Source organism: Osmerus eperlanus, chromosome 14 (genome assembly GCF_963692335.1).
Source record: "Osmerus eperlanus chromosome 14, fOsmEpe2.1, whole genome shotgun sequence".
NCBI classification, from domain to species: Eukaryota; Metazoa; Chordata; class Actinopteri; order Osmeriformes; family Osmeridae; genus Osmerus; species Osmerus eperlanus.
In genome coordinates, this window is record NC_085031.1 from 10,778,587 (window position 1) to 10,790,348 (window position 11,762).

The window sequence follows — 11,762 nt, forward strand, 5'->3', positions numbered from 1 at the left end:
TTGATCCTTGAGCTGAACACAACATGCCATAGCTCCCGGGCATGTACACACACTCACTCACGCACCCACTCACACAGGCACGCGCACACACGCAGTCATACAGACACAACATTTGATCTCACACATACATTACACACGCACACACACTTCATACACACACTCAAACATTGCACACATACTTAAACACGGTCACACACATCCAACGTTTAGTCTGTCTTTCTCTCACACATACACACATACACACACACGTGTGCGCATATCCCCCATCAGTATTCCAGTCGTGCCTCTGGGTTGGCCGGACGCTGATCCATCAAACCCCGACACCGTGTCGCTTCGTATCTACGGCAACCTTCAGCGCTAAAGAGGACCGTCGACAGCGGTCTGTCACGAGGATACTGTGTGCGTGTGTGTGTGTTTCACTTGTCGTGCACAAATATCACTTGTGCTGCTCCTTCTCCCTCACTCTTACGTAGACAAATCAACACACTGTCTCACAAACACATGCACACACAACCATGCACGTACACACAAACACACACACGTAACAATAATTCATATCTTAATGGTTGTGTTAACATTTCCTCAGTCTCACCCAGAATTTTAAAGCTCCCCGAAACTGCACAAGAAAAATGAACGTGTGTATGTATGTGTGTATGTATGTATGTGTGTGTGTATGTATGTGTGCATCTGAACTTGTCTGTGATCTATGCAGCCTTTTAAGCATCCATTAGAGGCACGCTAGCACAATTTCTCTCTCTCTCTCTCTCTCTCTCTCTCTCTCTCTCTCTCTCTCTCTCTCTCTCTCTCTCTCTCTCTCTCTCTCTCTCTCTCTCTCTCTCTCTCTCTCTCTCTCTCTCTCTCTCTCTCTCTTTCCCTGTCCTGTCTGTCTGTATCTGTCTCTGTCTTTCTGTCCGTCCTCCCACTGCGTGTGTCCTCCACACACTTACACAAACTGAGTCACCCAAGTCCCGTTTCCTGGTTTTGAACGACTCTTTACTGCCACCACGTGGTCTCATACAGTACTGCAATGTAGCAGGAGGAGGAGAACTACTTGGCATTTTGGTTCTTGGCATAAATGTCACTCAATACTGATATTAGTACTGACACATTTTCTCTTGCCTCTCTCTCTCTCCCTCTCTCTCTGGGTGTCTCCACAGGTTAGCATCTTCATGACCCACCTCTCCAACTATGGGAACGATCGTCTGGGCGTCTACACCTTCGTCCACCTGTCATCCTTCCTCAGGACCTGGACCAACCTCAACCTCCACACCCTCCCTCCCCTCCAGCTGGCTCACAAGTACTTCACCCTCTTCCCCGACCAGAAGCAGCCCCTTTGGCAGGTGTGTATGTTGTTGTTTTTTCATCTGTGTGTGTGTGTATTCTGGACCTGGCTGGACCTGATGTTAGTTTCCTCCAGGATCACAATGACTCGTATTGAGAGACTTGTTGCTCTTGTTGGTTAGTTGTAACGGTTTCAAATTCTTGTACTCGCTGTGAAATATTTTACTGTTGATAGTTTTTTCTACATGTACACTCTTGCACTCTTGTGGGGAGTTTCATGTTGTTTAATTGTAACTTGTTTAACTGCATGCTCTTTTGGTCCTTCCCTTTGGCACTTATTTGGTTTTCCACAATGTATGCTTCATGTTTTGGCTGCTCGCAATGTTCGGGGCTATCTCGTTGTTATGATCAGTGACCTATGCTCTTTTGTAAAGCTCTCTCTTAGAAGTCGCATTGGATAAAAGCGTCTGCTAAATGCATACATGTAATGTATTCAAGTGTATATGTGTTGGCGTGTCTGTGGAAAACATCCTTACATCCTCCCCCCCCCCCCTCTTATTCTCTTGTTCTAGAACCCATGTGATGACAAGAGACACAAAGACATCTGGTCAAAAGAGAAGACATGTGATAGGCTACCCAAGTTTATGGTTATAGGACCACAGAAGACAGGTATGCTGTTCACACACACTTGCACACACACACACACACAGTACAAAGGATAAAGGCCAGGCCAAGTGTCTCAGAGTTAATTGGTGTCAAATGTTTCTGCCTCATTAGAAAGTCAGGCCTACCGGCATGCACACACACACACACACACACACACACACACACACACACCACTAAATTGGTGAGAGTTGGATTGAGTTGGACTGAGTGATGGAGAGATTTCTTCTTTCTCCTCTAGGCACGACCGCTCTCTATCTCTTCCTCCTGATGCATCCCTCCATCTCCAGTAACTTCCCCAGCCCCAAGACGTACGAGGAGGTGCAGTTCTTCAACACCAACAACTACCACAAAGGACTGGACTGGTGAGGGAGGGAGGGACACACACACACACTCACGGACACTCACACATTCTCTCTCACACACACACTCACGTACACTCACACATTTTTCTCTCACACACACACATACACACACATACATACACACACACACATACATACACATGGTGTAACACAAATAAATCCAGTCTAACAGGAAACCAAGCTGAGTCAAATACAACTGTGTGCGTGCATGTATATGTGTGCGTGTGTGTATATTTGTGCGTGTGTGTCCATGCTCAGGTACATGGAGTTCTTCCCCGTGCCCTCCAACGTGACCACTGACTTCCTGTTTGAGAAGAGCGCCAACTACTTCCCCTCGGAGGACGCTGCCAGGCGGGCAGCCGCGCTGCTCCCCAAGGCCAAGATCATCACCCTGCTCATCAACCCCTCGGACAGGGCCTACAGCTGGTACCAGGTACACACACGCTCGCTCGCAAGCATGCCTTCACACACACACACAAACTCACACACAGATACATGCACACACACCCATCTACACACACACACACTGAGAGAGCAAGTTTGTGTTGTTGTTTCTGACTCTGACCTCTGAACCCCCCCCCCCCCCTCCAGCACCAGAGGGCTCACGAGGACCACGCCGCGCTGCGCTTCACCTTCTATGATGTCATCAGTGCGCGCCGGGGGGCGCCGGCTGAGCTGCGCTCACTGCAGAGTCGCTGTCTGACCCCAGGGCTCTATGCCACACACATAGAGAGGTGGCTGTCCCACTACCCTGCCAACCAGGTACACACACATAGAGAGGTGGCTGTCCCACTACCCTGCCAGCCAGGTACACACACACACCAACATACACAGTATACTGTGCACACATGCTCATACGGACACAGGCAAACGCACACAAAAACAGAGAGGCTATCTTGTGATGTAATCATGATGACCTATTGATCATTTTGCTGGTGTGTGTGTGTGTGTGTGTGTGTGTGTGTGTGTGTGTGTGTAGCTGCTGATCATTGATGGACAGCAGCTGAGAGGGGACCCAGCAGCAGTGATGGACGAGGTCCAGAAGTTCCTGGGGGTGACCACACACTTCAACTACTCACAGGCCCTCACGTAAGCTACCACCTTGGGTGTGTGTGTGTGTGCATGTGTGCATGCATGTGTGTGTGCGCGTGTAATCAGACTAGTCTCCCTGCTCTCCTCATCCTATCCGATGTATCTAATCCCCCTCTTTTCCTGTCAGTAGTACACTTGATGACTCTCACCCTCTCTCTCTCTCTCTCTCTCTCTTTCTCTATCTCTCTCTCTCTCACGCACACAGACACACACACGTCTCCCTCTCTTTTTTTCTCTCCATCACTTTTCTTTGTGGACAATGGGAAACGGGTATGGATTTGACATTTGAACTTCTCTTTTCTCTGTTCTCCCTCCCTCCTTCTCCCTTTCTCTCACTGCCTTTCTTACATTCTATCTCTACTTCTACCTGTCTCTCTTTACCTCTTTTTCCCAATCTCTCTCCCCCAACCCCCCCTCCCAGGTTTGATCCTCAGAAGGGCTTCTGGTGTCAGGTCCTGGAGGGAGGGAGGACCAAGTGTCTGGGGAAGAGCAAAGGCAGGAAGTATCCCCCCATGGAAACAGAGGTAGACACACACACGCATCATCATTCTCCATTCTCCACAGTCTCTCTCACACACATGGCATGACAAACATGTTGTGTTGAGACAGAGGGGAGTGACAAAGGGAAGAGAGGGAGAAACAGAGAGAAAGAGAGAGAAAGAGAGGCAGAGAGAGGGACAGAAAGAAAGAAAGAGTCTGGGTTGCGTCACATTGTAGAACCAGCCATCTGGTTGCTGCATTCTGGGAGAGGTGGACGCTGACATCCCAGAGTCCCTCCTGTTGCCGTGGTGAAATTTCCCACAGGGCTGTGTGGCAGGGTGGAAACTGTCAGCCAATCAGATCTTGCCAGGAAGTTACAACCTAATTATGGGGATTCAATAGTGACACAACACCCCTGAGAGAGAAGGGGAGAGGGAGGAAGTACAGCAGGGGGAGAGAGGGCGAGATAAAGAAAGGAAGAGAGAGCGCGAGAGAGATTCTAATCCATAAATCATTGTCTTAGCTACTGACTCCATGGAGAAATGACCCACTGAGAATAAATTTCATGCAGACACACGCACACACACACATAGCCCACAGGCTATGCCAATGTAATTAAAATGTATTTCAGCTCCCACTATGGGGAAAAATAGAGGGGAGGAGATGAAGAGAGAGAGATGGAGGGAGCAAAACATAGGAGGAGGTGGATGGAGAGAAAAGCAAGGAAGGGATGCACACAGTAGATGAAGGGATGAAAGAGAGATATATCAAGTGATACACAGGGAATGGAAATAGGACTATGCCTGTGTTCTTTATGTAATCCATTCCTCTCTACTTTTCTCGCTTTTTTTTTCTTTCATTCATTCTCTGGTCCTTCTCACCTGTTGCCTCGCTCTTTGCCATGGCAACAGGTCCCTCTGGTTCTTGTTAAAATTATAAAACATGTTGTTTATTTAATCATAAATACACACACACAGACACTATCTATGTATCTTCAGATAAATGTGCATTAAAAGCAGCTTGGTCTCAGATCATGGGTGGTATGTGTCATTTCTAGCAGTATGCAGATTAATTAAACATACTCTGCAGTTCTGCCTTTTCTTTGACTCTGAACACATCCTATTTCAGGGTTTCAATACGGATAGTGGTTTTACTTAACTTCATATTTACACAAGGAGAACCTTTCACAAAACCAAGTGTAGATTTTGAAAGTCTTAAGTAAGTCAGGGTTAGCTGTATCTTCATTATGGTGCATGCAACCAATGCAGAAATCATAACAAAAAAAAAATGACGACATCCATTCTTCATTGTGCTTGTTATATACTTATTTTGAAGTTTCCATGCGCAGCATTTTCAAAGACACTCTCAAAGCTTACCATTCCTCTAGCGGAAAGCGATATGGCCAGCCTATTTATCAGTCTTATCGCTCTCTCTCTGCCTCTCTCTTCCCTCTCCCTCTCCTCTCTCCCCTCCCCCCTCCCTCGCTCCCTCCCTCCCCCTCCTTTGCCTCTTTCTCCCCTCCCTCTCCCCTCCCTCTCCTCTCTCTCCCCCCCAAACTCCATTCCTCCCTCTTTTCTCTCTCTTCCCCATCCTTGTCCTCTCAACCATCTCCCACTATGTTCTCTCTCACCTCCTCCTTCTCCCCCCTGCCCCCTCTCCATTTCCCTCTGCCCCCTACTTTCTCCTCTCCCTCTCCCCAGGCGCGTGCCTATCTGTCCAGGTACTACAGAGAACATAACATAGACTTATCCAAGCTGCTCCACAAACTGGGCCAGCCCCTCCCCTCCTGGCTAAGAGAGGAACTACAGAAGGTAGGTCACGCACACACGCAAAGACACACACAAACACACACACACACACATATAACACGTACAATTTGCAGGTTAGTTCTAGTAGTTAATAATCATACGCTAACCAGTCTTTCCTAAGTATTTTCTCCCTCTTGTCCTTTCTCTCCCTCTTTTTCATTCTCAGGTCAGATAACCCTCACCCCTGGCGCCAGGGTCAAAGGTTAGGGAACTGTGACCAGGACGTTTATGATATGTATGACAGAGGCTGACCTCTCACTGACCCTGCGGTGAACTTTAGGGACAGCATGGTCCCTGTGGGATCCATGAACTCTGACCCCTTTCTAACCTCACAGGGAATGGTAGGATGGATGGATGAAGGAAGGAAGGGGTTGGCAGGTTGGAGAAGAAGGGATGTGTGAGAGAGAGCTGAACAGAAGCTGGACATGCCCATGGAGGTGAGACTGAACCAAACAGTTAAGAAAGACAGGAGAGGGAATATGAAGCCTTTTTCTACCCGGACCCTGAACTGACCCTTTGACTGATGAGCGTGCACGTGTGGCCGCCGAGGCGTGCTCGTGGACCCTGTAGAAGCTCTGCTGTCCTCCTTCCTCTCTGTTCTACCTTTTTAATTTATGATCCCAGAACACCACTGCTGGTCAGCTGTCTGGTTTCCATGGAGATGGATTTGCACTATGTTCCGTTCCATGCCTCGCCCACATCGCACCCACCCACACACACATACACACACACACAGCCACACACACACCCATGCGCCTCATGTCTTTATTTTGTCTGTAAATGTATAGAGAAGACATTGAGGGGACACACACTAACAAATGTTGTTGCTAGAATAGAAGGTGAACCATTGACTCAGGGGCGACAATTTTTATTATGATCTATGTCAGATTTTTTTAAAACATTTTGTTTGTATTTTTGTTGGAGTGTGACTGCAGACTCCTCTGTTAGCGGTATGTGTTTTAATCAGGCAGAGTTTAAGACAGCCCTAGCCCACCTGTATGAGACTCCTCCCCCTCAGGGGTCCTCATCATTGGCGATGTGGAGTGACACTGAGTGTTTTTGCAAGGCTTGATGGAAATATTGGGAGTTTTGTTTTTTTGGATTACTTCCATTTATGAATGGGATTGGTTCAGTACCAAGGCCTGAAATATGCCTCCTGTCTGGTGGTTATTGCATTTGTTCTAGAAGGATCCAGTAAACTTGAAACAGACACACACAGACCAAAATGGTCCAGAATTGGACATAACACCTCTCTCCTCTCCTTGCCTGCCTCCAAAGTCATTACCGTTTCCGTGACAAGACAGTCTGACAGAACCACCAAGGGTTTCTGGGAAATGTAGTCCCCGGCTCAACTGGTGACATTCCTGTTTAAAAGCTCATGTATGTCTCTTTGTTTTCTCCTTTTTAACCAGTGGCCTATCAACACTATAGCTGCGGTCTGGATGCAAAACTATGTCAATGTCAACTCAGTAAACCAAAATAAATAAATAAATAGTGATGTCTGTCTTGGAGTGTCTTGGGGGCCACGATACATAGACACATACAGTATGCACACCTGACCTGATGACCTGACCTGATTCTTGACAGTAAATGGTACTGCACCTTGTGACGCATACACAGTGTGAATAGCAAAACCAAGAGCTAGAATGTTCAGTTACCAACACTGTGAGGGAGGATAAAGCTTATGTTGTTGATCTTTAGGTTCGTAAAAACATGTCTTAGTTAACTTAGTGACAATGCAATAAAACAATCCCACCACAAGATGGCAATCAAGTTACGAGGTACGTTTTCTGCCGCGTTGAGAGCTGTCTCGTGTTTTACAGAGTTAGGCAACCTACCAGCCAATCAGAAACACCAGCAGCAACTCTCATCTCTCCAAACTACCATCCATGTTTTTCCACACAACCTGTGTATCAAGAACAGATTTGTGAATGATGTAGACTTACAGTACCAGAGACACAAAGGGGGGAACCACTGGCTAAATGTCATGCCATGTTAATGACGTCATCTTCGGGCACTTCAATGTACTCACATAAATGTCTACCCCCCTCATGTCCCACTCACTTTTTGAAAATGGCAAGAAAATTATATTCAATGGTCGAATCCTCAGTAATTGTAAGTTGCTCTGGATAAGAGTGTCTGCTAAATGACTAAATGTAATTAAAAAAGGTGTTCTACCCACATTTGAAAACCAACCTACGCCCCTGGGGTGGTTAGACAGCTTGTAGCAGGACCATGGTTGGCAACTGAAGATTGAGTTATATGTTACCATCCCCATGGGGAACCTGCAAAGCTTCCAAACCGATCTTCTATTATTTATTACATTAATAGATGCATCGAGACTCAGACTGTAACTGATTCTCATATTTCTCTTCATTTACCACGTCGTGTTAAACATGGACTTCAAATGCTCGTGTCAAGCAGGAAGTGGTACTACACAGTGTGTTTGTTACATGGTGTTGCCATGTTTGATCATATTTTCACTGATCTTTATGTTGGATAAACAGTACAAAACATTTCTACTGATCGGCTGCAGAAAGAGACTGTGTGGGAGAGGTTTTCTTATATCAGCTTGTATTTGAACACTTTAATGACATCTTTGTTGTGGGTTGTGTCTGCACTGTTGGATGGGGACTGGGACGTCTGCTGCACAAACCACATCACTAAGGAGAATGCAACACTTCCATGTAAGGAAAATCTCAATTTGGAAGAGATCTACGAGATCAAGAGCTGGTCACCTGTGAGTATACTTTTTCATAATATATGTAGTATATTTAAATAAGTTGTGTTTTCATGACATTTTCAACAATAACATGAAAAAAAATATTTTTACTGTAGATGTGGGGATTGGTGATGCTCGCCTGCATTGCTTGTCTAGGGATCATTACAACATGCATATGTACATCCTGTAAATGTATTGAATGTAAGTGTAACTGTTGCATGACTGGTAACAGACTAGGCAAACAGACTATCAAATGGAATGTGAATCCAATTTTTAACTTCCTAATATATTTTGTGTCAATTTTAGATATTTAAAATATTTATCAATATTTAGGTGGTTCGAGCACTGCAGGTTAAAACACAGTTCTCTCAGAATTTTCACGTGTCTGCATTTTCTCCCTGTTGCAGAGACATTTCTGAGGATTCACATACAGGATACACAGTTACTACCTAAATATACGTATACTGAAATGAGGTCAATGTTGTCTTTTAATATTACCAGAGCAATATTATGTAACTTTGTTGGAGACAGTTGTGTCAGAAAGGACTGTTGTGATTGTGGTTCTCTTTGTTGGAGCCTGAGAACATTTCATGTAGAGACATGTCTGAAGACAGGTTTATTTTGGAATATCTGTTCACATCGCTGCTCTCCCACAATCATGATCACCCAAATGCATGAAACATACAGTGGTTGCTACCTAAATAATTACCAAAATGATATTATTCGGTGCAATGTTTTAATTATTGCCAGAAAACTCCAACACTAATTATTTAATTAGTTGCTGTATGTGTTATGCATGTTTGAGGTTAAACAGCAATCTGACACAAACAGGAAATTCCGCAGCTTGAGAAGCAGACTGCCAATTGTTCCGGTCTACTAGGTGTGAAACCACAGATCTAGTCGAGAAAAATGTTTTTTTACCAAGTGATTGTAAAACTTCCTGTTCTCTCAGTAATTTCTTATAAGATGGGGTGATACTCATCTGCAAGAGGTACAACACATGTACCTAATTTAATATTTTATTTTATTCATCTTTAAAAATAAGAACGTTGCATAGCTATTCCATATGGTAAATATGGAATATGGAATGAAGTACAGTACTTATTGCTTTTCAACCTGAACGATGCTGAAAGCGCTTAACATTTTTGCCTCTCATTCACTCACTTATTCACAGACACAGACACACACAAACACACACACACACACACATAGTTGCACTGCAAGGTGCTGCTAGCCTGACCATCAGGACCCCATCACTGTCTTGTCTGACAGTTGAGTTACAACATCCTGAGCCAGCTCATCAACAAGGCCCGGGACCCCCACTGACACCGACTGTTATAATTGTTACATCGTACTAATAACACTTGTTCACATTTTCACATATTCCTAATTTGTCACTTTTGTGACTGTATTTAGCACTTTTGCTCGTTTGGTCTCGCGCTGTATCATTTAGATGTTGTCAGGACTTTGTTGGCCATATTGTTCTTGTATGTGCTCTTCATGAAGTTCAACAAGTTGTTCACACTGAGCAATGAGAGTAAGTTAATATGAGATGAGGCCTAGGGAAGGTACACACATCGTACTGGTAACAGCAAGGTTTAGATGCAAAAAATGTGATATCACATTGTGATCTGAAGAGGAGTCTAGCTAGCTTCAGCTATAGAATCAATCTCATAGCCATCTCCCACACAATAGTTTGTTTGAATTTGAGACTGTTGAGTTGAGGTGAGCCTATAGACTCCAGTTTCCTGTCTCTCTGCATTTCCTGTCTCTCTCTACCATTCACCTTTCATCTCTGTAGGTAGTTCTTGCACATGAAAATATAAATATTGCCAAGGTGAACGGTGGTGCACAAAACCTCCAGCACCTCTGAAGCTCAGAAATATAACGGTTGGCAATTTCATTTATTCATCACCATGCATCTGTTTGGCTTCAAAGCTCTTCTGCCCTACATCAACCAACTGCTGAAAAATGCATCTATGTTTCTGGTCATTATGTTCCTTTTTATTTACCATGTTGTGTTGAACATGGATATGAAATGTGGGTGTCTCAGAGAAAATCATACTGCAGAGTGCGTTATCTACATGCTTTGTCCATTCATCATTTTATTTTTCATAATCTGTATGTTGAACGCAAGCTTTAAAAAACGTCTATGGATTCGATCGAGATACAGGAAGTACCATATTCCAGTTGTTTTGTTAAATGCCGTTGTTACAGCTGCACTGTGGATTGCTGGAATCCTCTTGGATGGGGACTGGTTCATCTGCTGTAGCAACATCTTCAGTAAAGAGAACTTAACACTTCCATGCAAGAACCCGGAAGATCTCAGCGTTGTTGAGATAGCAATCATCTCTGATATCAAGAATCAGTCACTTGTGAGTTTTGTAATGCTATACTGTTTATTACAATATATTGCTTTCCAGTTTTCATATAGTTTTCCAGAAACCTTTTACTAAAACGTTTTTTTCTTCTCTAGAAGTGGGGATTGATTGTGACCATAATCCTCATCGGTGTACAGTCAATGGGAACAATCTTCTTATCATGTTTTGAGTCGCGAGGATGTACTTCTGACATCAGTGATTCAAGATACAGGATGATGTATGAAACCATACTTTTGAATGAGACAGAAACCCAAGTAAAAAAGATGTTTGAAGATGCAGCTAAGAAAAATGCATCTGAGTGGATTGAGACATTAAAAAAGAGTCGTCCCTTAAACTGGAACGAAATTGCTAAATTTTCTAATGTAACTAGTGATGTTTATTTTCCATCACTTGGGATAGAAGAAGATAAAAAAGAAGAAAACGAAGAAGAAAATGAAGAAGGAACAGCATTAAATACCTTAAATAAATAAATAGCAACAAAACACAATATTGAAAATACAGCTCAAATAAAATCTGATAAAGTTAATTAAACGCATTGTGAAATCTCAAATTATTGTGAATATAACAGGAGTTAAAAGGTGATTCCCTGACACAGAGTTTGCATCAAATTTTTCAAAATTTCATTTTTAAAAACTGTTTAAGCTGTCCTTTTTAGAGCTTGACTTTCATCAAAAGTCATATCTGTTCATGGAAAAAACTATGTAACTAACCCTTAACCCTCGTGCTGCCTTCGGGTCACATGACCCAAAGGTTCATAACGAACCATCGTTGTGTTTACCCGATTTTACCCAATACAAAAACAAATTAAAATAATTTTCTTTTAACCTTTGCAATGTGGGGGGTCTGAGACAGCCCAACGGTTAAAAGAATATGCTTCACTTTGTCTTTGTATGCGGTAAATCTGTCGCAATACGAAGGTGGGTCACAATGACTGATGGGTCAGAATGACCCGAAGATAACACAAGGGTTA

The 11,762-nt window shown here is 43.9% G+C and overlaps 1 protein-coding gene and 1 long non-coding RNA gene across 2 annotated transcripts in view; both read left to right on the plus strand.

The window, feature by feature from the left end:
• ndst3 (N-deacetylase/N-sulfotransferase (heparan glucosaminyl) 3) overlaps positions 1–7,181 on the plus strand; it is a 35,754-nt gene extending 28,573 nt beyond the window's left edge. The window contains 9 exon segments of the mRNA XM_062478189.1: positions 1,158–1,340; positions 1,854–1,950; positions 2,186–2,309; positions 2,568–2,742; positions 2,901–3,071; positions 3,289–3,398; positions 3,823–3,925; positions 5,582–5,692; positions 5,856–7,181. Of these exon segments, the coding sequence (XP_062334173.1) occupies positions 1,158–1,340; positions 1,854–1,950; positions 2,186–2,309; positions 2,568–2,742; positions 2,901–3,071; positions 3,289–3,398; positions 3,823–3,925; positions 5,582–5,692; positions 5,856–5,864 (1,083 nt within the window). The 3' untranslated portion in view covers positions 5,865–7,181.
• Positions 7,182–8,140: 959 nt separating this feature from the next.
• On the plus strand, positions 8,141–11,575 carry LOC134033549 (uncharacterized). The gene is made up of 3 exons (XR_009932144.1): positions 8,141–8,429; positions 10,629–10,786; positions 10,888–11,575. It is a non-coding gene; the product is annotated as an uncharacterized LOC134033549 (long non-coding RNA).
• Positions 11,576–11,762: the final 187 nt, after the last annotated feature.